The sequence below is a fragment of the Pagrus pagrus genome (genome assembly GCF_965226575.1).
Source record: "Pagrus pagrus genome assembly, chromosome: 11".
Lineage (NCBI taxonomy): Eukaryota > Metazoa > Chordata > Actinopteri > Spariformes > Sparidae > Pagrus > Pagrus pagrus.
The window spans coordinates 5327953-5354887 of record NC_140195.1 but is presented as its reverse complement, the minus strand read 5'-3'; the positions used below and the strand labels follow the sequence as shown (position 1 = coordinate 5354887).

At 42.1% G+C, this 26935-nt stretch overlaps 1 protein-coding gene across 3 annotated transcripts in view; it reads right to left on the bottom strand.

Annotated features, from left to right (window-relative positions):
• The window catches only part of acap3a (ArfGAP with coiled-coil, ankyrin repeat and PH domains 3a), a 74059-nt gene that overhangs the window by 13131 nt on the left and 33993 nt on the right, over nt 1-26935 (bottom strand). For all 3 annotated transcript variants that reach the window (XM_084365683.1, XM_084365685.1, XM_084365684.1), the window contains exons 3-13: nt 25638-25757; nt 24924-24977; nt 14848-14906; nt 14346-14529; nt 13264-13308; nt 13029-13124; nt 12445-12519; nt 9027-9038; nt 1921-2033; nt 446-497; nt 13-113 (exon numbers count right to left, since the gene is read on the bottom strand). In XM_084365683.1, coding sequence (XP_084221809.1) covers nt 13-113; nt 446-497; nt 1921-2033; nt 9027-9038; nt 12445-12519; nt 13029-13124; nt 13264-13308; nt 14346-14529; nt 14848-14906; nt 24924-24977; nt 25638-25757 — 911 coding nt within the window. The remainder of the gene's footprint in view (nt 1-12; nt 114-445; nt 498-1920; nt 2034-9026; nt 9039-12444; nt 12520-13028; nt 13125-13263; nt 13309-14345; nt 14530-14847; nt 14907-24923; nt 24978-25637; nt 25758-26935) is intronic.

Sequence of the window (26935 nt, the reverse complement as noted above, 5' to 3'; positions counted from 1 at the left end):
GTTAAGTCTTACTTGGACGGGGAAACGACCTCGAAGCAGAACCTCCTCTCGATGTCCTCACACGGTTTAACGGAGCACAGCCGGAGGTCCTCCACCACCACCGTCAGTGAATCCTGCGAACACACAAACAACTTCTCAGTTCTTTACTTATCCACAGCCAAAACACGACACACATAAAACAGCTGTTCCTCGTTGATAACACATTTTCCCCTGCCTGCTGGAAGCTTTCTGTCCATTAGATATTCACACACACTGATGTCAAGCAGAGAACCGAAAATGACCTGGAAACCCCACCGTCAGCTCCAGATTGAGCACTCGCATATCAGCGGTGAGGGATGATGGACCTCAGTCAGAAACATTCATCACCCCTCCTTTAAAGTGCACTTAACCTTAGAGCCCAGTTTACTCAGGGGGATTCTGATAGCTCAAAGATATATGGACTTGCCTTCAGCTTCTTCTGATAGACCAGCTGACTGTTCTGTATGGAGAACCACCGCCTGGAGAGAGAGAGAGCGGGAGATAAATACATTTATTACACTATAGATGGGTATCCTTCTGATGCTGAAGGGTCACTGAGCATAAAGGTGAACCACTGTGGGTAGCAGTGATCAAGGACGGGTAAAAGCATGGAGTCAAATGGGTTTAGCTGCTGGCAACGCAACATCGTGACCATGTGAGATGAATTTATAACATCGCTCCACGTCACCGTAACACCGACCTCTCAAAAGCTGCCACAGAGGAACAGAAACAGGCCGAGAAAGCATCACAGTGCTACAACTTGAGCCCTGTGTTTTCAGCCTAAACTCGTTTACATTGTCAATTAAAAGTATGCCGAATTAGCTGTTAGCTGTTCCTGTTTGATATTTAGTCATGAATGTAACGACAACTATCACTCGATTATTTTGAGGCTGAAGAAAACTTAAAAATGTGATAATTCTTAGGCAAGTTCTGTACATAGAAGAAATGTCTGTTTTTCTATGATTTCTAAGTGGATTTATGGACGTGATGGTCGCAATAAATCAGAAATCATCATATCCTCGGGAAATGTACGTCACCCTGAATAAGAAAATATGTGAATCATGTCTCTGAGTTCAGATATTAAAGATTTATTTATAACAGGAGAGAAAGTTTTGATGCAAAAATTGACTGACGTAATTTGTTTTTAGAGTTCTCACACTGTATTATACACAGATTTAATCTAGCATAAACTGTATAGAATGGGAACAGAAACACACACCAAAGCAAACTAGAATGGCAGTCCAGTAGAGTGCATACCTCCACCAGTCAATTAATTCAATCAAGCCTAATCCGATATCTTAATCTGCTAGATCCAGATTTTTTTTCGATCTGCATGAAATTGTACTAATTCATAGATATCATGTACCTATATATGCCTATCTTGATGATTTAAAAAAAAAAATCAAGATCAATGCATTACTCCCTGAGAAATGAACGAAAATGTTGAAAAAACACCCTATCTGGCAATGTGTAATCCTGGATTTGTCCCTTTATCCGGATCCCCACAAGAATTTAATCGGGTCTATTCTGGGCTGAGACCCATCTTCTATCCAAGTTTCGTGAAAATCTGTTGAATAGTTTTTGTGTAATCCAGGTAACAAACCAACAAACGTACAAGACAGAAAACATAACCTCAGTGGCGGAGGTAACAAACAGTGTATAAAAGAGTGTGTTAATTATATGACGGCTGGAGTTGAATTATGTGATTTCTTTCACACAAATACTTTTATTCTGTCTATTTTTTTTACTATTATGGGTAAAAATAAGTAACTTCCCTCTTTTGCTAGAGTTTCTAACTCTATGTAACTTAACCTTAATGCTAATACAGACATACAGTGTTCTACCATCAATATACTAACATGATATATTGCATTAAATAGAGATTTTTGCCATCTTAGTTACCTGTTCCAGGTCTTAAAGGCATTGCTGGCCCTCTTGAACAAGTAGCCCTCCATCACCACACCATTAGGAGCGTCCACGTTGAACTCCACCTTCGAGTCGTCATATGAAAAGTCCTGTAAGAGAAGGAGAGATCGATTAACCCTGGCTGTCATATAGAAGGTTAACAGACAGGCTGATTGTCTGCAAAATGTTCTTCTAACCTTTACATCGTCAAAAACAGGAAACAAAACACTCGTCCCTTCACTGTAGAGGTTGCATGTGTGCTGTTCCTGGAATACCAGTAGCATTGGCTGTGCACTGTACTGTACATACAGCCAAATCATCACACACTGTGCGTTCATGTAGAAACGCTCACGTGTTCGTCCATGTATGTATGTATGTAAAGGAGGAGTTGCATGCCATCATCCCTGTGTGGCACGCCGGGGCATTTCATAACTCAACAGATGTGAGTATGACGCAGATTATTACATAAACAGTAGTATGATTCATGTTGATATTAGCCTCTAACCTTTTTTTATGACATTATTACACTTTAATGCTCGCCAACAGGCAGTGGTGCGCAGGTATTTAGGGCGTAGGGCCGAGTGAAGTGATGAGTTTCAGGAAGCAGTTGCAAATTAGAGCACTGATGTTTCATGTTGTGGATCAGTCTGTCCTGGGACTACTAACAAGCTACATGTTAGCAGTAATGTAATATGCAGTCGGGACAGAAAATTAACTTATCCAAAAATTTAATTTCCAACATCGCATGCATGCAACCCTCCAGATAAGTCCAGACCCAAGCCTGCCCACCAGATTCAATTAAGGCTGCAGGCTTCAAATGCAGAGAGATGTGTCAGACAGTCAAAAAAAAAAAAGTACCCGAGAATAAATGAAAGAGTCTGCTGGAGTGACCTGAATAAAAACTGATCTTCATTCACTCTCCTGTTTCATAACAGGGTGTGTGTAACACGCTGCAGCTCCGAGCACAACCATTTACTTCTTATTGAGCGTTTGAATAATAGAACGACTCGCTGCTCGACGCATTTTAACTCGTACACACATGAAAAAACACAGAAAGACATGAGAGACACAATATTTTAGTCATGGACCTTAAATAGGCATCGAAGTGAAGACTTACACTAAAAATAGTGTCAATAAGTCCCAGTTCTTAACACCAATAATTAATAACAACAACAAATCTCAGAAATGTTACAACTAATTTCATCTTTAAAGTGCAAATCGATAATGAAACTAACAAAGCAAAAGAAACAGACTGTTTTAAAGAAGTAGACATAACCTCCGAGGTCTGAAAAGCAAAGCCAATGCCAGAGTGCGTTCTTCTTTCTACTGGTTGCAAAAGGAAGTCCGATTGTATGTAAGCTTATGAGAAAATGACCCTAGTTTTCACCTTATTTATAAGCTCAGCAGACTGTTTTTCCTCATGAGTTTATGGTGTCAGTCTCTTCTTCAATACAACATGATGTTCATTTTGTAAATTATGTTTCCATACAGGGTAAAATAGATTAAATTTACCTTACAGAAGACTTGCACTAAATATACCTCAGTCCCAGTTTATCACATCAATAATTAACAGAAAACATCCCAAAAATGAGACAAACAACAAATGTCAGAAACTACCGGACACCAGTAAACGGAAACTATAAGAAATAGATTTTTTTATAGGTATGAACTGCAAAATAAGCAATTTCTTTCAGCCAGGAAATGGTTAAAAAAATCAGCTAAAAGAAAAAACAAACTGCAAATATCTTCATAATCAATTCACAAAGAAAATGACATCTGTATCAACTGTTGTTATGTAGTAAAAAGTCAAATACAACACAAAATAAAGTTAATATTTTAACATCTGTCATTGAGAGTTTCATCTTAATGGAGAGACTGTGCTGAGTGAAAGCAATGGTAGAGAATCAGAGAGAAGGAGATGAAGACTGTAAGTGAGAGCTTTAACAGCGTTACTCTAAAAATAACAAAATATTGTCACAGCGGTTCAACTACTGCTTAAGTAAAACGGACAGATCTCTCTAACGTCTGACAAAAACATGATCACAAAGTCGAGAGTTAAGTCCGAGTTAATTGCTCCTGGATACTAAAATAACAAACAGCCAATGAAATTTAAATCAACCCACCAGACTGTGGTCCCACCGGCAGAAGATCTTCATTTTCAAGCGTTTAGTTTGTTCCAACAACATCGAAAAATAATATCACAAACGGGCTCCCGAAGTCTCTCAGAGTGAAAGCATCCTCTCTCTCCTCGCTCTCTGCCTCACACAGCCGATGGTTAGTGCGTTGTGTCGCTGCAGCTCGGTGCGTAATTCCAACACTGACATGTGTGCCCTCCACTACAGCCACCTGCCTGCTGCCCTGTGAGCTCCACAGGATTAAAACTAATTACCATACAGCTGCCAGTGTATCCGTGGCAGGGTGAGACTACACTACACTACACTACGCGGTACTGTAGCCGCTCTTGACCCAAAGACAAGCAGTGCTGCTTTGACACTTGTGTGTCTGGGTCTGTTTCAGTTTTACAAACTCCCTACACGCTCCCACCTCCCCTGCTGAGGGAGGTGGGAGTTTCAGTCTCCTGTTGACCCAGAGGGAATCAATCTGGCAGGCTGCCCGGACCACCAGACAAACATTACCGAGCTCTGTGATTTACCGTCCGCGCACTGACAGCAGCTCTGCTCACAGCTGCACAGCAATATGTACCAAAATCTGCAAGAAGTCGACGCAGCCTTACCTTTCGGACGAAGATTCACTTTTGAAAACAACATCAGAAACAAGCGAGGCAAACGCTGAACAAGATGTGCACTGGGTGGTACTCACTGCAATCTCTCAACAAAGACCATCTATTTTTAATGATGCAACGTCACACAGACAGAAACTGAACATCAGTGAATTATTGATCGAGCAGGGAAACAGAGACTTTCTAAATGTTTGGAGCAAATAAGGAAATTGTTGTGGAGCAGCAAGGGGAAAAACACAAGCTGCGACCAGGTACGCACAGGGATCACCGCGTTCAAACGGACACAACCTCAAAAACGTGTGTCTTGGTCTGGTCACTTGGTCATGTGTAGTGAACTCTCAATACCACACCCCCTTTTAGCCAGTTGACCCTTTCCTAGGCCCCGCCCATTTTCAATCTGTGCTCCAATAACAGTTGAGCACGCTTGGTACCCGGATGAACCTCGGTCAACTTTCCTCGTCCGCTCACATTATACTGATTTGATGATCTTCACAGACACATCGGATTGGATATAGTCTCATTTTAGGTTAGCTAATGTTGGCAAAATGCTACTTAAGTAGCAACCTAACGTATAACCATTAGCTAACGTTACATCAAGAAAGTTAGCATAATGTGTGGTCGCCAGCGTTAGCCAGGTTTGCTTCCTCCTTCAGTCTGTGGTGATATTTAAAGGACAGATAGGTTGGTTGCTGACATATTTTTTAAAGATTTTCAGGATTTAAGATTTCGTTAGCCAGCGTCCAGAATGACTTGGCATCAACTTGCGCCGTTTTGCTCATAAAACTTAATATCGTGAATGTATCATTCCATCGCATACGATGCTAACAATCTTTGCTAACGGCTTCTTGTAGCTGTACTGCCTGACTCCCAGAAACTATCTAACAAACACTCGTCCAGCTAAACAGAACCACGTCTCTTATTGCCAATCTTGTTTGACCTAGCAATAGTAACTAAGGGGATCCAATTCACTTTGGATCGGTGACTGGCATGAACAGGTAATGCCTTTTTTTAAGACTGCCAGTCCAAACCTTTTTTGGCATATCCAGATTCTATCTAAATTGGTTTTAGGAAGTCAGGACAACAAAAAAACACATGAAAGTGATTTGAATCGGATTTCTACAGATGCTAAAAGTTTCTTTCGTGTCACTCACAACGCATCACTCAGCAAAAACAAATCAAGAGTCACGGAAGTGCACTGGAGCAGCTGAGCACAATCCATTGCGTGAGTGATATGAAAGACGACACAGGGGACAACAGTCCATCCGTGCATCGCCAGCGTACATTGTGACTGAAGCGTGCAGATAGATTGGTGATGTCTGGACACATAAATCAAATCTGATCGCTTGTGCTGACAGTCTGTCTTTAAGATTCAATGAGAAACCAATCTAATTTGCCTGCTGTCTAAACGTAGCCTCAGCCAGCTGTCCCTCGGCTCATGACAGCAACAACTCTGGCCATGAATGAGTCGGGAAAATCTTGTGGAAAGTTGGACAGGCCGACCAACCGACAGAGCGGCCTACAGAGCTGCTGCTCACACCGATGATCACAGAGGATGATGTAGACAACATGTCACCATGCTTCATCCACCTTCTGCTGCTGTACGTAGGTCCGCCTACAGGCCATTCTGCCAAGCTCTAAAACCACACGGTGAGTCTGTTTGGCAGCACTGATTCCTCGTCTGGAGAGTCCTTCTGGATCTCATTATTACTTAAGTCGACAAGCTTTCATCTGTTACAAACTGGCTTTACGCCTTCATCCCATCCTGCCGTAACACCTGCTTTCACTAATCCTCAACAGACCTGATCGACTTCACTACAAAGTGACAAAACCCCTGACATCTCCATCCAGCCATGAAATACAGAAGCAACATTACAAAATTTGTTGTCTGTAATAGATGTATGTGCCACTGTGAGGTGAATCGCAGGATCAGACAGACTCAGGTTAAGGCTTTAATTAAAAAACGAGATTGAACAACAGTCGTCAGGAGCAAAGGTTAACGCAGATCAGTGGCTTTGAGTTCCTGACAGCTCGACAGTAAGGAAACTTTCCTCTGAACACACTCCTGTCAATGTTTAAAATAAAGCTGGTTTGAATCATCGGGAACACGACTTTCTCTGACTTCTCTAATGAGCTGAAGTGCAAAATGCAAATGCAAAAGGGATTTTGAGGATGAGGACAAGGAAATAACAACATTAATTAGATAAAAAGGATAATTTTAAGACTAATACGACATAATTTTAGCAGAGCTACAATGATTACTCGATCGATTAAACATATATCTTGATAATAAATTCATCAGTGTTGTAATATTTCAACCAGAAATGTGACATTTGCTGGTTGCAGCTTCTCAAATGTGAGGATTTTATGCTTTTGATCCACTTATATGAAAGGAAACTGAATATGTTTGAGTTTTCAGACTGTTGGCTGAATAGTGAGTAGTGATTTAAATACATTTATATGTGCTGTTGGGAAATTGTACTGAGAATACACAATATTAAGCCATGAATCGTCTAATCGAGGAAATAATCTGCAGATGAATTGATAATGAAAATACAGGCCTAAATCTTAATATTTTTCATACGTAGTTACATTATGTATATTAAGTACATTTATTTATTACTTGTTTCTGTTGCCCTGGGTTATTCTACTTCCATGAAATCCCAGTTGTGGTGTCCTCCAGGTTTTATTCTCGGCCCCCTTCGGTTTTCAAAATCATGATTTATACATTTTTCTATGCTGATGACACTCAGCTATACATGCTCTTAAATTCAAAGAGCCCCACCCCCTGTTCATTCATGTTTGTTGGTGCCAATCTTGGTGGACTTTCAAATAACACTTAATAGGCTGCTAGGAATCTTATTTGAGTATTTGTTGCAAACCTCTGCTTTGATGACCAAGTAAAAAAAAAATGTTGTTCATCTTTTGTCCTCCAGCTAAAGATAATCTCAAAAAATAGGTCATTTTAACATTTGCTATTTTACAGGAAGCTGTGCCTGCTTTTATCTATTCTCGGCTTGTTATCAGCCACGGCTCCCCTCCGACGTGGAAAAAGGCTGCTGCCCGACTCATAACTGAGACAAAGGGAAACTGTATGATCACATCGCCCCTGTGCTTTAATCTTTCCACTGGCTTCCTGTTTGATTTAGAATTGATTTAAACATTTGATTGCCCACTTTGAGGGCCCTAAATGGCCTCGTCCTTACATGCATTTTGGATTTATTGACCTGATCTGCGGACAGAGACCTGCTGATAACTCCCAGGTCACAGTGAGTGATGAGAGGGGGATCGGGCTTTTGCTATTAGAGCCTCCAAACTATGAAACCCTCTGTCTCTTCAAAATCTCTCCTGAAAACCTTTTTCATTGTACACGCTTTTGGAAATGTTTAAAATATGCTTATATTCACATTGTTTTTCTTCATTTTCTCCTTATTTTATTGTTCTCATGTAATGTTTTGTTGCCTATCATAAAAAGCACCACACAAACAACAATATATCTAATCATTTTCTCACTACAACATCCATGTGGAGTAAAAATAAATCTGTTGACGCACTGGGGCAGCGTGCAGCGCCGCTCTGGAGACGTGAACGCGGAAATATAGAATAGCAGGTGGAGCCGACTGCCTCGGACAGGACTTCTCCATTAAATGTGTGGTTAAAAATGAATGGCTCTGGCATTTAGATGCTTTCTCTTCACTGTGTGCCCAGCCAGCAGTAGTGACAGTCCACAGTTGGAGCACTTTAACTCCCTTTCTGCTCTCTTGTGTGTTTTTTTTTTTTTTTGCTTGTACCGACTGACTAAGGGCTGCTGCCCCCCTTTGTCCTGTGTAAGTTTACACAAGGGTTATTGGACATGCTGGATGTGATGAGGAAGAAAAGAAACAAGGAAGAAAAAAAATCTCTTCGACAAAGTGGGCCACGCTGTTCTAAAAGCAGCAGAGAACAAAGACGGCAAATACAAAACACAATGATCTCATACAGTTTTGTGCATGAATAGCTCTACTATCTGTCACTTAAAGCAAAAACTGCAGAGCTTCTGTGCAGGAAAAGCATCTGCAAAGGTCAACAACTACACCGTTATCGATTTATTTTCAAAAACCTTTGCAATAGGCGATAAAACAGCGTCTATACAGGCCGTTCAAACTAAGCTCAGCGTTTCTAATTGTTTTGTATAAATGATTCAGGATTCACTTCAGCTTGCCCTCAAGGCTTTGAGAGTCTGGCTCCAGCTTGAAGAAAAAACTTCAAAGGGGTTTGTTCGTGTTCCTGACGAACACTGTGGGCCGACCCTCCCGACACACACTACACCAAAGATGTGTTTCAAGTAAAAGATCAGCTGGGAAATCAAAAATGGAGGAGGACTCACCTGCAAGAGGGTCTGAGAGGGAGATGGTGTCATCAGGATCATAGAGGCAAGAGAGAAGAGAACAGAGCGTTAGAAACCAGCAGACGAGTCTCGGTGGAGATAATACAATAATCTTTCAGGTTCAGTGCACCTCTGATTATCCTCCTTACTCGTCTTCAGCAACAAAAACATCGCCCACCGACCATAACACCACAATATTTTCACGCCATGCAGATTTTAATGCGGCTTCAACTTTGTGACCTTCGTTCACGGACCACTACAGTCCGTGTCCACTGGTGATGAATGGTGCGTGAAGCTTAAGTGTCTAACAGCTCTGACGAAAACAGATCAATAACTGGCCCCACATGTGACCCGGCCCTTCCCCGTGGCTCTATCCACAGCACAGACCCACAGTGCCTGGAGGGAGAGCACTACTGACCGGAGAGGTCTGACAGATGGCCACTGATCCCGGGGTACAGGGGAGCCAGACACTGGCCCCGCTGAAAAGATGGCTTCCTGAATTATTAAATGACAAGACGGTGGACAAGGAGCGCACCCCACATTTATGGGTTCAATTATTTGAACACCAGGGAACAATATGTTCATAGTTGAGCTGAAATGATTAGTTGACTGATCGATTAAAGTCATTTTTCCACCAAAAATGCTAACATTTAGCTTAGTCAAATTGTGGATTTTTAGTGTTTATCCATTTTTATATGCTGTCAAAATGAATATCCCTGAGTTCTGGACTGTTGCTCAGACAAAAGAGGACAATTTAAGATGTTATCTCAACACTGGGAAACTGAAATGAGCATTTTCCTGACAGATTTCATAGACCAAGCCACTACGCAATTAATCTAGAAAGTAGTCAGCAGATTTACTGGTAAGTCCAACTTCATAGAGTCTATTTGAAATGTGCAACAATAGAAACAAAAAGCTGGTGAAATATGAAAGGACATAAATGTTACTGGTGAAAATTTAAGTGGAAACGGAAAACAACAGTTTTGTATTATTGTTGGCGCCACCGTTGCAAAGACAACCAGATTGTTTCCTTAGAGTAGCAACTACCACCAACACAGGACAAAACCTTTAAATAAAGTTTATTCAATCATTTAGTCCATAATGGAGATAGAAAAGGTACCAGGCTGCCACTTGGCCTTCGTTTTAGTGAGAGATTTTGTGCCTGGTGGCAGATAAAAAAAACTAAATTCAACCAATTCCAAATGCAAATTGTGTAATTATCCTAAAGTCATTACTGTGCAATCAACATTTACTTGATAACAAACAGTTACAGGTTAAATCCTCACTACTGCTCGCTTAACTAAAGAAGTCTGCAGCCATGTGCTCTGTGAGGCTGTAGGACTCCCTGAGAACATGTTTTTCCGCCCCGTGGCATTGTTGTGTGACCGAGGCGCCTGACAGTGGTTGTTTTTTGAAACATGAAAACAACACATTTACTAAATCTAAAAATACAAAGTAGACAGACTCCATTCGCTCATATGTAGGTCAAGTGCAAGATCCATTAAGCCACCACAACCTGCAATTCACATGGTCCTCCTGCAGCTACAAACTATATCGCATAACCTCCTTTATGGTAGAAAACGTGTCTCATAACCTGGTCTTACAAGGCAGACTATCACTTCCCGTGCACATAGATGTCAGGTCAAATACACAAGTTATAGAGAAACATGTGCACTTGAATCCTGCTGAAGCGCGTAATGCCATGTCCTGCAAAAACCACACTTATCTGGATGACATACCAAGTTTCTGGTGAGTCCGACATCGACAGATTCGCGACACTAGCGAGGATAAAAATGCTCAAAAAGCATCAGATCAGCACTTCGCTAGTCTGAGTCGGCAGCGAGGCTCCTTCTGATACATCAGCACATTCTGCACTTAATGTACTGACCATCTACAGCAGACAACAGTGGGATTAAAGACTCTTAAAAAACATTACTTCCAACAGATTTAATGCTTAAATCAATGCCTGGACTTTGTTAGAGGGGATTAATCAAACACTTCCCAGCTGCCCAGGTCTAATCCCATCCCAGTCACAACAGATGCACTGGGCCAAGTGGCAGACTGGAATCCTGGAGGTGAGATGTGAGCACATTCACACCCGGTTTGATTCATGAGAGCAGCTCGGTGTCAACCTGCCAGAAACTAACAGACAAGAGGGAGATTCTTCAGGGTCGAAAACCCTCCGTCTATAACTTCAAACCATCCAGACTGTCTGAGTCCTTTCTATCACAGGGAAATATCAAAGACAAACACACTTGAAAGGGCTCTGGGATTCAGGGTAGTGTCAGGTGTGTGAGTGCAGCCAAAGTAAACAGGACCGTCTGATGGAGAAGACAGTCTGCACACTGACAGAAAGGCAGAAGAGGCTCCTCAGAAGCAGAAGTTGTGCTGAAAATGATCCAACAACAGAAACTTTTTTGCATCCAGTGTGCAGGCAGTTCTTCCTATGACATATCAGGGTTACTACAATTTAAATGTAAACTTTTAAACACCACACAGAACAAAATTAAACACCTGTTTCAAGTCTGAAAGTATGATTAAAACCATTCGGGGCAATTTGGCCTCGAATTTATCTTTTTCTATAACATTTGATTCTGTAATTCCCAGCGAGATAGAACAAGAAATATGTATGATATTGCATAAATTGATGCAACATGGATGAATTAACCAATGAAAAATATATTAATTTACTTTTGCTATTAAGTCGACACTTAGCTTCCTCGCTGCTGTAGCTAGCAGCAGTACGAGTGTTGGTACGTCAGATGGTGCCGACTGAGCAGCCTGCTGCAGCACAATCCCACTTTTAGTTTGTCGGCGTAAAACATCTGCTTATGACTCGTCATCAAAAATAAAACATTTTACAGCAATCGTTACTGCCTACAGCGATTTTGTCAATTAAATTGTCAAAAAAACTAGAATTCAAAAACTAGATTCAACCTGTAGATACTTGTCTTGTCTCGGTAAATCAACTTTTAGTTGTTTTTTCCATTAATAGATGTAACAAATATCAAGAGTTACTGAAGTTAGACAGGTAGGTAGATCATTTTAAGTGTATACAGGTTGTTCTGCAGTGTTATGTTATTGTTTTATTGCTGTTGTTTCTGTATATTCTTCCCGCTTAGCAAACTAGCTTGTTATTTATTTGTTATTTAACTTTTTCCATCATTTAATTGTTGTTTTTTTTGGCTGTAATTGGCTTTTATTGAACTATTTGCTTTACTGCCTGCTTGTTTCTTTATTGTTTTCTACTGTGGTTGTCACCGTATTTGCACCCTTTCACAATCAGATGAATGTCAGGACATTGAGGTAAAATGACTCAATGCTCTGTCAGATTTTCCCAAGCTAAACAAGGGTTGATGATGATATTTTTTACCACTTTTATTTGGTCAATCTAAGAAAAACAAACACAGGAACTCACCCTCTGCTGAATGGTTGCGTGTTTATGCTCCATCTCCCTCTTCTCCATGGCTGAATCAATCACCAGCTGATCCAGCTGAAAGTCAACAAACAACAAAAATGTTCAGTGTTCTGAAAATAGGTGCATCCCGTGAAACGTAACATGCAGGATATAGTAGAGTAAAGGCACTGTCAGAGTGATTCACAGAGGCTGAGTGTAACATGTTCCACTTGCAAACACAAACTAAGCCTCCAATGACATGTTGGGTCAGTGTTTCGTAATGAAGCATCGATTCCTGCAGCAGTCGACCTGCTGTGACCAACAGTTTAAAGCACAGTAACACATGTGGGTCAAATAACGGTTTGAACTGTAATGAAGCTTTTTTATTGCGAGCAGAGAGGAAGCTTCTTCTTATTAGGTACAAAATCAAATCAAAAACACAACAAAGTATCAACCAGGAAGCAGAAATTCACACGATGCATTACGCAGCTGCCTCTTGTCAATAGTTCAAATGAGGATAAACCCAATCGAGACAGAGCGCCTGGGGGAAATGACGCCAGCTGATGGATCAACGCGCCGAGCGGTGGCAAAGACGCTTCGCTCACCTCAGCAGCCAGTTTCTTCATGTACGGGTCGATCTCATCCAGCAGGTTGTAGCCCTGCTGGAACAGCGAGTACTGGGCGTGCATGAAGGACAGCATCTGGATGGGACAGGAGCATTTTGTTTTTTTAACATAATGAAGTGCTGTGACCGTGCAGATCTTTGTACGTGGAATATATTAGAAAGACGACAAAGAGGATGATGCATGTGTTTGTGTTTGTGTGTCTGCAGGCACTCACAGCATCGAGGATCTCAAACTTCTTCTTCGCCTGGAGGACGTTGATCTGCAGAGAACAAGACAGACGCGTGTTTCATTCATTCATTCATTCATTCATTCATATTTGGTTTATTTTGCTCGTGTGTGTCAGAGTCTGACACTTGTGATGCATTCAGGTGCATGTCGTAAAATCTTAAATCTGCATCTCATCGTAGGGCGGAGTGCATGGGCGTCAAATGCAGTAATATAAAGTTTAAAGTGTCACCTGCAGTCTTATTTTTGCATAAAAAAATGTAGGCAAGTAAAATAAATAATTCAGTGTGTTCAAACTCCTACAGATTGAGAAAACCCGCTCAGAACAGCCCAAAGTCTGGTTCAAGAACAGCTCTGAATTGACTGGGGTTGACTGGGTGAGACTGGGTCAGGCCTTTTTAGGACTATTTCATATTAATGTCCAGGAACAAGAAGAGGATTTCACCTACAGGCACTTGAGATAACTCCCTCTTGTGGACGATATTTATCTTTTTCTTACTGTAACACATAATAAACCACAGTCTTTCGCCTCATGGGTCAAAAACCTAACACGCAGCCATAAAAGAACAAACTCCCCGTGGCATTTCCCCGGATTGAAGCCTTTTACATTGTATATCGTAGCGGATGCAAACCTTAATGACATTTTGTGCTACGTTTAAGAGGTCACTTATACATATAGCGCATCTCCCTCCAGCTTTTGACCTTCTCTGCCTTGAGACACTTTCAATTAAGACTCAAAAGGGTAAGATGTCTGAGAGCAGTGAAACAAGGCACCCGGCAGACAGAGGGAAGAATGGAAAAAGAGGGCACGGCCCATCACGGCGGTCACACTGAATCAGTCTCTTTATGCCCGCGGGGCTGCGATGGTAGGAGGGTATAACTTGTGGGGCAAAATAAACGCATGCTGCTTTACGAACAGAGACGGGAATGTGTCATACAGGAGGAAGGGGCGGACACTGACATCGCTGCAGGGTAGAAGAGCTGCGTCACGGTCATTCCCCAAGAGATGAGTCTACTTGAACATCATCTAAATATTTTACAGTAATACTCCCTCCTCCTCCTCACACTGACCTGTAGTACGTAGTCCAGAGCGAGGTGTCTGAAGCACTTGCGCGTGATGCTGAGCGTGCCGGCGGCCTCCTCCACCTCGTGAGGCTTGTTCCTCGGAGCCTGAGCGTTCTTCACCTGCGCTATTTCCATATCCTCGCGCACCCGATCGAAGTTCTTCTTGGTGTCCTTGAACTTGCGAACATCCCTGACACACAGACACACAGACGAGATCAGTAAAGCAGCTTCACACTGGATCACAAACTCTGCATATTTAGAGCGACCACAGGGGTCAGCGAGAGGTTACAGGTCACCTGCATCAGCTGCATTGTTCATGATCTGTCTGTTTGGGCTGCAGAAGCTTGTACTCTGTTTAATATTTAACAATGCCCAAAAAGGTTTTTGGGGGCAACAAGGGTACATCCATCTTGGCTTGAAGGTTATGGACTTGTTTCTACCTGTGTTGAATAATTTAAACATTTAAAGTTCTGCAGGGAAAACCTGACTGAGTGAGAGGTTTACTCACTCCTTCACAAAGTTGTGCAACTGCTGCTTCACAGACCGCTGAGCCTGGTCGAACAGGATCTGAAACAGATGGACAGAAGGTAGAGCATTACTTGATTATGTTTTTAAACGTTATACATCTGTGGAAAAGAATTACCAGCTGTGATTATTATGTTAGAAAGAAATGGTTATGCGGATGAACAAGTTCATCAAAACAAGAGCCGAAACGATCGGTCATTTAATCAGTTAGCCGATCAACAAAACAATTCCTGTAAACTGTTTTGATAAGAAATGTTCTGATACTTCCAGCTTCTGAGGATTGTGCTTTTCTGTATGTTTTGTGATAGAAGAATAAATCTGGTTGAGGTCAAAGGAGACATTTAACAGAGAAAATAATCAGTAGATTAATCAAGAAATTAATTTTCAGACCAACCAATAATAAAAATATTGATAGAAAATCATTACATTTTCTGTTTACACATAATAGATTGTATAAACTACATTTAACAGATGGCTGTAGTGACTAATCACCTATTAATTTAGGATTTTACATTAAAAAACACATGATGAGATAAAAAAATATAATATATTCATGATTAACCCAGTGATTCCCAAACTTTTTATGACCCGTGACCCCTAAAAATAAAGTGTCTCGTCAGGGATCCTGATCATGTTTCAGATGTCAATGGATTATTTCCAACTTTAAATCAATCAGATGGTCTCTTTTAAATGAATGCATGATGGGAAAAAAAGGTGAAATCTTTTTTGATATTTCTTTTCCATTATCTTTGGAAGGGACTCCACCTCTCCTGGGAACCTTTTGTCTAAAATATCTCATTATAACAGTTAACATCAGCGGTATTTTGATCTTAATGTGTTGGTACTTCATCTTAAGTAAAAGATCTGACAGTAGAAAAGAAAAGAAAAGATGTAGTTCCTTTTGATTATTTGCTTATTAGCCTTTAAACCACTATAGCACAAATAGATGACAAATAATGCAAACTGTCTGCACAACCTCGTGCATTTAAGCTTCTCTCATTCAAAGTCTTTTGGAGGGAAAGCAACGTACTTCTGTCAAACCACCGTCAATCTAACCAACAGAGGGCGACAGAGCACAGCGTTTTCACACGATTGCCTGCAGAGGATGCAAATCGGCCCTCGATGCCCGTTAGGATGAAAGGTGGAGGAGAGTCACTCCGGCTCAAACTACACCTGCTCTGACACAATAACACGCTGCCTTTGGTCAGGTGTTTTACATTCAGGATCCTCTCCTCCTCCTCCTCCTCCTCCTCATCTTCACCCTCTCGGCACATCCTGTGTGATTCCTCCTGCCATGCTGCCGCTGCTGCTGCTGCTGCTGCTGCTGCTGCCGCTGCCGCTGCTGCCGCTGCTAAATAGGTCACTCGGGCAGAGAGGGAGGGAGGAAGTACGAGGGAGGAGGAGAGGAGGCTTTTGGTACAATGTGACACTGCAGAGTCTGCATCCAAAACGCAGGGTGCAAACCCTACTCGGCGTCATGTGGCATCACCACAACTGAGCAGCTGGATCGGCTAAAGGGGTTTGAATCCTCATCCGGTCTGAATAATTGGATAAACAACTGTGTGTGTGGATTAGAAGATTTGAGTTTGCACGGCGCTGTAAAAGTAGGTTTACGGGTGTTTTAAACTCAGGGATTACACAGGCGCTGATTATGAGTCAGACACTTCTGCATAGACGAACCCAGGGACTGGTTTGTGTGTTCTGCCACCTAGCGGCGCTGCTATTCCTACGGAGGCAACTGAGCGTCTGCTGCTACCTGCTGACAGGGTAGCTGGATTAAAGATGACAGACAGCGATTTTATATTTTAGACGTAGGGCACAACATAGAGAAAAAAACCTGACCATCTGCCACATTTCAAGTAATTAAGTACTGTGTGATATACCAATGTTTGAGCTAGCTAGCTAGTATAATCAATCAAGAGCTGCATTTAATTATTCAAGACCAGTTACATGAGGCAAAAAAATCAAAAAATACGAATTAATGTTGTTGGTTAATTCATTAAGCGCCTGGCAAACTACAGGTCAGTCACAGAGGCTCAAAATTACAATGAAAACACTATTAATCAACCAATAATTATAATATTCTTGATCATTTTCTGACATTTTCGTGTGCATGCCCAGGGAATCTATGTAAAGTGCGTAGTCTCAGACAGTAAAGGTTTGCTTGTGACTGTTGGAGCAGCTGAGAGCTCCACAGGTTTTTCCTGATTTTCTAGACATCGTTGTCAAAAGTAACGTCACATCGAAAGTAAATGTAAAAGCAGAAAAGCGGAGGCCCAACCGCAGTACTGGCAACTTGTCCACACCCGCTGTTGGAAGCCAGTAACATGTTAAAAAATACATTTAAGTGACTTGGATCTGACTGGACTTCAAAATAAAAACATGGCAGAGATGGAAGCGGTCAGTTTCATTGTCTTCCCGGCACCACCTCTGAGAGAGACGTGTTTGTTTTGATGGCGGGTTAAGGCTTCATTTTTACTGCTCTATAAACTCACTGGGTCCAAATGAGTGTGAGAGTGAAAACAACGAAGCCGCCCTCTCGTCCTGTTTGTCGTTTCATGAAACCAGCAATGAGCCGGCGGCACACAAACAGGTGAGCCAAACCTCTGCAGACAAGATAATGAAGTGTTTATTAATGGCGTCCTGTCACGTTCAAAGGCCGCTGTCTGTGACTCGCCCGGGGGTTTGATTGAGCGCGTGTGGTCTGTTTTTTTTTTCCTGGCTGCAGTTTAACAAGCTTCTTCCAAAAGCACAAGTGAGAAGTGGAGTCTTGTGCCATCAAGAGCTCCTTCAAACATGCAAACAGAGGCAGCAGGGCAGCGGTGTGCTGCGGCCGTAAAACACTTGGGTGTAAGATGACGTCGGGCGGCGGCGTGCGGACGGGACTGAGGTGGCTCAATGTAAACCTGCGAACTTTAAATGCAGTCGAGTCAACAAGCGCAGGTCCATGTTTGTGTGTGGTGGCAGGAGAGCTGCTGTGAGGCTTCCTGGCTCTGGGGGTAGTGCTGCCTGTAGTAGCATTCCTGAGCTGCTTTGTGGCAAGTTGACACCCTACTTTCTTTGTGCAGGGTGCCACAGGTCGTCTGATGAGAACCAGCCCCACAGAAAGAGATTAGAAAAGAGAGATCTTAACAAATGTAAGATGCACTGCATTCAGATTCATGGTCCCCAGAGGTTTGTCCCTAATTTAGATGATACCCCTAACTCGCCGTCTACAGTAGCACCATCAACAAGTCAAAATCTCTCCCTGCTTTCACTGGAATTGGCTGGATATATCCAAAACTGATGCCATTAAGTTGTACCGTGACCTTACGGAGACCTTACGTAAACCAACATATACACCATTACATATGAGCAAGCATACAATAAGGAGACATGCGTTCTTGTGGTTGGTTTTCACACACAGCACTTTCCATTAACAGACAACTGACGGCAGTAATATGCATTCAAACTCAGAAATCGACCAGCAAAGGTGGGAAAAAAGTAGTATTCTGAAACTTCCCATGTTTTGTATGGAGGGAAAATCATGCATGTTTGTTCAGTGCATTTAGCATTGAATGCTAACTTGTTACAATAACTGTGGAACGGAGGTTAGCATGTTCTGAGCTCCTGTTAAGTGATGTTTCTCCAAATGAAATGGAGCTCCAACATTGTTTAGAGGAAGAGACAAAGGGAAAAGGAAGGAAAAATATATAAATCAAACCTCAACTGTTTTTTTTTTCAGTTTTGTGTGATGTTAAATCAAATTCTGTTCAAATGTCTAATGTTTTACAACGGAATAGAGGTTTGGGATTTTAGATTTTATTAAAATAAGACAAGACTAGAACTTGAAATGAAGGCCAAGTCTTACTTCATTGTTTCGAAGCATCAACGCATACTTAAATGCTAAACATTAGCATGCTAGACCTGTGGGAACATAAGCTTTCAAATATGTTTATCCTGATCATTAGCATGCTACTGTGCTAACTGCAAGCGTCTTGTCATGCCAACGTTTGCCAGTTAGCATGCTAACGCTATGAGATGACTAAGCTCATAGGCTGTTAACATCATGAATGAGATCCTTCTTGTTTGGATTTGAAATCTTGTCAGCGATTAACGACTATCATAACATTTTATTCTCACGTCTGACAGACAGATCAACACACACAACAGAGCCTGAATGTGGAACAAAGAAAACACTGTCAAACATGTTTTAAAGTAGGTAAGTGAGGAGTATCTGGCACATCTTCCCGGACCTGATATCAGAGCCGAGGAATGAGACGCACACAATCACATTACAATGGACTACTGTAAGACTGAGAGTCGGCTCATTCACTCTCGTTCCACCGGCGTGTCGGGACACACAGACTGATCTAATGAGGTCAGTCGAGCAATTATCTTTAGACCGAGGTGCTGATCCAAACACAAGAGCAAACACGCAGCGGAGGTACAGTGGGTCTGTCAGATCAGACAGAAAGAGTCGAAGTGTGACGGGAAAAACTGTTGGTTTAAGACCCGATCTGCTTCATAGTGCTTTCCCGCCATGACGTCAACCTTTCTGCTTGTGTAATGTGCAGATTTTCTGCATCCCGCATGCATGTTAATAGGAAAGATGTCAAAATGTAAAATATTACTCATTATAATGTAGTCCAGTGAAACACCACCTTTAAATATAACCTCAAGAATAAGAGTGAGAATAAAAATACCTCATGTAACCACCTTCGTTGGACAAGAATCTAGCCCTACCCGGCCCGATCAGAGGAATTTTCAATCGGGTTTAATCGGGTGGTGTAAAGATTTTAAAATACGTTTAACAACAAAATATAAGTGCAGGAGAGCCAGTTTCCTGGATGGACAGAAACAAAAACATCTGGTCTGATACAATTCCTTCCCCGGACACGATGTGGGTCCATTCTGAAAACTGTTTTAACAGACAGGACCACTTCTTCTTCTTCTTCTTCTTCTACTTCAACATTAAAACAAAGAACGGAAGAAAGATCGTTCTTGTTTTTTTCTATTTCTAAATGGTAGAAGCTTGTTTCCAGATTTTGGTTTTCTCATTTCAAAATGAAAATCCGTTGGCCGCCAAGAACACGGACCCAATGCAAACAGTTGAGTCTGAATCTCTAATCAGAATGATTTAAATCAAATTAAAGCAACACTGCTCATGTAACTGCAGCTAAGGTCAACAAAGACTGAACATAGATATAACATATAAAAACTGTATATATGAACTAATAAAGTGGCCTCCGATTGAAAGAGTTAAAGGTCGTGTTGCATGTTTTGCCTCTTTATTGATCAGTTGTGAGGTGAATCTGTCCTTCAGCCACTGGAGATCAAGAATCCTTAAAGGCCTTCATCATTAATCATATTCTCCAGAGGACGGGTGCTGCTGTCAGTATGAAGTATTTTAAGGAACACTAGAACAACAAAGTCTTAAGGAGGCACAAATAAGAGTGTTAATTAAGCATCAGTCTCTCCATCAGACCACTGCGCTGCCTTTGAAGACACATCTTCACCGTCTGAACAAAGGATGCAGTTACAGTCTGTAGGGAACGATAAGGATTGCAGCAGCAGACAGAAACGGCTTCCTGCTGCGCGTCTTGCTTTGTTTTCCAGTTTCCAAATATAACTGAGAGACACCAGTGTTGGCAACCCACATGGGAATACACTCACTCAGCCTCCTGCATGAACATCTACTCCATTCAAACGAGAGTTAAATCAGGAAAATCAAAACCGTCTGAATGTAAATACACGCGACTATACCCTATAAGTCTTCAAGACTCGGCAGCTCGGATGTTCATCTCTGTGTCGGCCTCGCCTCATTTCTAATGGATGCTCAGAGAGTCAAACACAAGTCAATAATTTATTGAGTGTTCATATGGAGTTTCACGCTTGAATTAAAGAGAGACTGTTTAAAAAAAAATAAATGTTGGCCTGATTCTGTTTGATGCTTTTCGCCGCCCGTCGGCAAAAGAAAAAATCTGTTGTGAAATCTTCAGGAAGGGAGAAGCAGAAGTAGAAGCAGCTACACTTGGCCTGCGTTAGACTTTCATGCAAACAGAGCCTGTTTGTTCTGTTGTGCCGCGCTAGACGGGCAAGAGAGCCAAGATATCAGGAAATGGAGGGAAGCAAAAGGGCCAGGACTCTTTTCATACTCGGATCTTGCCCGTCTGGGTTCTCGTCCATGTATACGCTTGAAAGTATGCAACGTTTGTAGTTTATTTCAAAGGCATCCGAGCGTGGCCGCAACAAGGGCGGTTGGCACTCAGCGGCTCCCATTTGTGCGACGCCTTTTCATATTCTCGCAGTGGCAGCACGCGGAGGGACGTCCGTCACAAGACGCAGATATGACCATCCTCATTTCTTATTCATTGGAGCGCTGCTGGAGTCCCTCGGCTGCGGTGGCGTCACACACTTAAATGCACACGGTGTCTTTCCTGATTAAAATCCAGACATGTAAAAAGATGTCAACAGGAAAATGTGACAGCTTCAGTTTGAATATCAGCGGCACGCCTCGCTGCGTTTAGGTCACATCGATGCAAATGTTTATCATCCGGTGAAATCTTCCATCTCTGGGGGAATCCCTCTTATCGCTTCGGTCTCGTACTACTCACACACCCACCACCACCGCCGCCTCCGCCGCCTTGTTCTGCTTTTACATCAAAGTACAAAGAAAACCTTTGAGAGCCAATCATATTAATGTCCAGTCAGACTCCTGGCTCTAATGGACTGGAGGGAGGAAGAAGGGGGGGGGGGAACAGGAGGCTGAAAACCCAGCTGAGCTTACAGTGGAGGAGGCCAGCTGGTCCCAGGCCAGACCGCGCTCTCTTATGGTCTCTAAAGTGTGACACATTGAACCCGACAAACAGGGAATCTGTCAGTCTGACAGGAACACTGACAGACCGACTGGGAATGGAGAAAGCATTGGAAACAGAAAGAAGCATGCGATCCTGAAACTGCCAGAGGTTTAATACAAAATCATTTAACAAAGGGAGCAGCAAGACAAAAGGAACGCCTCACTATACGATGCTTTTAAATAAAACATCACAATCTGCAGCCAAAACCTCCGAGTGTAAAATATGAACAACACAAAGCAGATATTTTGTAACACCATAACAACCGTCACGTGTTTTAGCTTGTTAAAAGTAACGTGCTTCACTGCAGCTGTGGCTAACACGTACTCATAGAACGTAAGTTACATCCAGTAACCAACATAAACATTTTTTCATCCACTCACATTATTCCAGGAAGTGAAGAGCCAGCGAACAAACATTATTTTTAATGGAAATGTCCCTGCAACAACTGGAAAAGTCGAGGCTATGTGCGCGCCAGCGATTTCTCAACAAGGGACGCACTTTAAAACTCAGGCTCGCGAACGGACTGTCAGCAAGTTCAAGTTTGGATCCTGTGAGTGTCGCCTTTTTGTGTAGCTCGCTGGAGCAACGTTTGGAGTATTTAGTGTTATGAGACAGTCAAGAGAAACTGTGTGAACTTAGCATCGTTTGAACATCGACATTGAGTTCGAAAGAGAGACTGAAGTAAAAGATATTTAAAAAAAAGGAACCACTGTAACATTGTGTCTGACCTCTGTATGGTGCTGCACATGTGCAACTCTCAACAGAGATGAGAAAGAAGTGAGATGGCTCACTCCGTGGCTATTTCCATCACCAGCTCCAGAAAAAAAACAATGTGTCTAATTCAGAAATGGCTGTTTTTTATGAGAATCTCTACACAGGTGTACAGAGGACCGTATTCAGCAACCATCGCTCCTGTGATCCAGCGGCACGTTGTGTTATCTAAACGTTTTTACTGTATGATCTGTTGCTTTTTTACCGTTTCATGACGTCAAACATGAAACACCAGAAAAAACAGAAAGTATGTAAACAGAAAGGCAAACTCGTCCACTGGCAAACGGAAAGGAGTCACTCGCCTATTTTAAACGGGCTTACAGGTGTTTAAAAAACATGCAAATATATGTAAATATATATATAATTATTACATATTTAGGACATAGGCTCCTTCTCTGTCACTGTCAACAACTCAATCAGTTTGTCGTCGTTCCTGTTAGCATGCTTTGCGACATTTAACCTTTGGTCACTGGCACCCTTCATATTGTCCTGTAATCTACACTCCTGCTTGTCTGTCAACCCTTTTTCTCTTCTGGCACAGTTTTCCTTTAATCGCTGTGATTACGACCTTTAACTCGTCGCTCCATCGGCTCATCCAGCTCTCTGGGTCGACCCCTCACACACATATATGTCAGCCTCGAGGACACTACTGTACGTCTACATGCTATCGACAGTCACGCACATACATGCACACACGCCTGGCCGTATGTAGCGCGTAAACCCACATGTCAAGGTTACACAGGGTTACTACCGTCCAATAGCTGAAGCTAAATCCACGCCTGGCTGAGCGACCCGCTCCATTAACCCTCCATTTGTAAAACTGACCTCTCTCTCTATAGTAGTAGACTGGTAAGGGGTGGAGGGAGTGGCTGATTTGCGATGACACGTCTTTGAAAGGAATGTGATCCACACACACACACACACTCCCAGACTTTACAGCATCGTCCAGCACGCAACGAGCTCAAGCTAACGGACTTCAAAGGGGGCTCAGAGGGGCAGGATTGGGGGCAGGGTGTCCAAACGAGTCAGCAGTAAAGCAGAAGCTCTGTTCAAAGTCGGGGGGGAAGATGCAGATTCATGAGAGTACAGTCACAAAGCTGGGGAATATATTACGTCAGTGTTATTGTTATTCAAGGTCGTGACTCTCAGGAATGTTATCAGGGGAGCCTTTGCTGAAATACCTGCGGATTACTGGCTGGAAAAACAGAAAAATTCCACAAATGGCCTTTATTGTTCCCGTGTGTATTAAAGCACCACGTTATTAAGAGTTCACAGCTCACAACAGTGTTAAAAAACATTGTGATGAGAAGGAAGACGACGGTTTTGTCTTCTCTCACAGGCTGCACCACTTTCAAAGGATACAAATTAAAATGTAGTCATTATCTTCTCACCCTCACTTTTCATCAGCTTGAGTAGATATTGACTGAATTTTCATTTAGCTCACATGCTGTATGTTACGCAGGCTCCATATGCATGTGTCCATTTGTGCAGTTTGCATGAATACACTTTAAAACAATAAGCACAGAGCCGGTCAGATTATTGCTGTGGTTGGACGGCTGATCGGCTCCACCATGAAGAGAAAACAGCTTTTACGCAGTAGAATGATCTGATAGATAATTAATGTATTACAGTGTTTTCAAAAGACCTCAAGCCAAAATTATACTTTCCGCGTCCACGAGTTTGGGAAGATGACTTATATTTTCTCATCAGAGGAAGTTTACGTGCCGACTCTGTGTGGCTACAAGGCTACAAGGTCTCCAAAACAGTGTGAAGATGTGTGCATCTCTAACAATTCAGGTTTAAAACGATAGAAAAGACAATCAAATGTGCAACAGTTTGCGGAGGGGGATTGCTCACAGTTTGGGAACAGAAGAAAGAAAGCAGAGAGTAGTCGCGGGGAACACATCTTCCTATAGATGCCGATCTACTGCGCATGTGAGGATCTTTGGAAAGTGGACTCCAGAAAGCAGCACAAACAGAACCGCTACATGTCTGTGGTGTCCACCGTCACCACTGAAATGTGACCACATCGAACCCAGTAAGAATGTAACTGTGACAAAAACAGGGCGCTTATTCTGACATGTGAAACTTTCATCAGATTAAAAGTTAAGTGACGCAGGTCTGAAGGAGCTTTGGAAAGACAGCGTCAGTGTCTTTCTTGTCCTCTGTGGTTTGAGATGTGACCACCGCTCTGACTGACAGCTACAGTACTGACGGTTATGCAGCGGCAGACAGATTTAATGATGTGTGAAAGAAGAAATCCACATGGAATCGGGTCGAGCACGGCTCGGCTTGACCCTCTGTATCGTTCTGAAGGGAATACAGGACCCTCGTGGGGCCTTAAGTGAGAAGATGGGATGATATCACGGTGCTGCTCCGTCTCAATCTACTGTATGTGGAGCATATGGGGACAGAGTGGAGGAGGAGGAGGAGCGCAGGCCCGGCTTACCATGTGGTAGTTGATGATTTCCTGGAGGCTTTCACCGCACTTTTCCAGGCACTCCTGCAAAGAAAAAGTTATATTATGAAAATAATTCTTTAACGAGACAAAGAAATATTCCGAGAACAGCCGCTGTGTTTGTATTTGAGGGTTAAAAAAAGGAGCAATAAAAGCTGTCACAAACTGAAACCAAAATTTATTTGAATTCTAAATTGAGGAAAATGAAAAGATCCGCAAAATGCTAAAATTAAGTCAAAGCTGGTTAATGTCACCGAGGTGCACTGAGGATTTTTTCCCCTGAACCTTGTACGGGAAAAAGGAACTGTAATTGCAGGGCTGATTCACTTCTTTTTTTTTCTTTTACAATGGAAACTACAAATATGAACACGACTTTAATAAGAAACTCACAATTAGTCATACAGTCGAGGCCAAGAAGGCTTTTAATAGTGCTTAATGTCAACAGCAAGACGCTGGTGCTGCTGCGAGCCGAGCCAGAAGTGAGTTTCCAGATCCTCGCTTACTAATCTGTTAGTAATCAGGTTTACTCACACACAGAAACACACACACATGCAGAGCTGTAAGGCTAAAACACACAAAAGAGGTGGAAAGTCCCGATCCCAGGAGACATACATTCCTATCCACTAAAAAAATGAATACATTAAAACCACAATAAAAGGCTACAATGGTGAAAACAGAGGCTGTGTTTCTTCCTCAGAACCTCACCGAGATCATCTCGTCCTTCTTGCACTGCTGAGACAGATCCCGGATGCCGTTGACGAAGAGCTTGTTGGCGCTGACGTACGCCTTCCCTGCCTCAATCATCCCGCTGCATAGCTTCACCAGCTGTGGAGCCAAAAGAGAAGTTTGGAGGGGATAACCGAAGGCATCACATTCACCACGCACCCGTCATTTTAATGTTGGCACGGCCGTAGTAACTGTAAAGGTACATTTTATAATCGGAAACAAACTTCAAGAGCTTTTACTTTTTATTTTTATGTTTCTGAGTTTAATTAGAGGTGATATATGACCTAGATTTGAGCTATTTTAAGGCCCAAACAATGTAAATAAAGGGAAGTGTTTGAAATAGCATTTAAAACTTTATGTAAAGAGAAAATATTGACAGAAAATATATTTTAATAGTTAAACACATAAACAAAATGTGAAAAAATAGATATACCATGAAAATATTGGTCTGCATGAGGGAATCTGGAATCATAACTCACTAAAATCAATCTGTGCTGCAATGCATGGTGGGTAATTATAAGTAATATCACAGTAAGCTGCTGTGAATTTGTATTCAAGTGGCATTATGATGCCAAACGTAAAAAAAAAGAATAAAAATGGTACTTTACAAGGAAAAACTGTAATAAGGGTAAAGAACCATACAGTTATGTTAACATGCTAACAGCCTAACAGGCCTACAAGTGGTCCAACAAGATCCACAAGCTGACAGGCTAACATGCTAACAAGCGATATGGTTAGGTTAACATGGAAACACAGTACATTACTGTAATACTCCTGTAAATGTGTAGATCTACAGTAACTATACATTAAAATACTGTATTTTCATAATATATGCTGTGATTTTCACTGATAATACTGTTAAGTAAATACAGTATAGTACCGTAAATCACTGCCATTATCAGCCAATAATTTTCTGTTAAATTACAGAGAACATTTCACAGTGCAGCTGAGCTCGTATTGTCTCTTTGTATGTGAACCAGAGGCTCCACGTGACCTCGTGGCTCTGAGACACAATCAATCCTCGATGCTTCAACACCACTGAGATCAAAACCTGTAAGCACATTCCCACACATGGACCACAGTCAGTGTCACACAGCTGGGTGTTTGTTGTCTAGTTATCATCTGCGGTAACATACAGTAGTGTTGCTTGCTCAGATGGGGTCCATGTGTCATCGGCATGCGACCCGAAACACATAGAGAACTTAATGTGATCCAGCACCAGAGAGTCGTGAACAAACACTGGATCCACTACGATGTACATGTCAGCAAAATGTTCG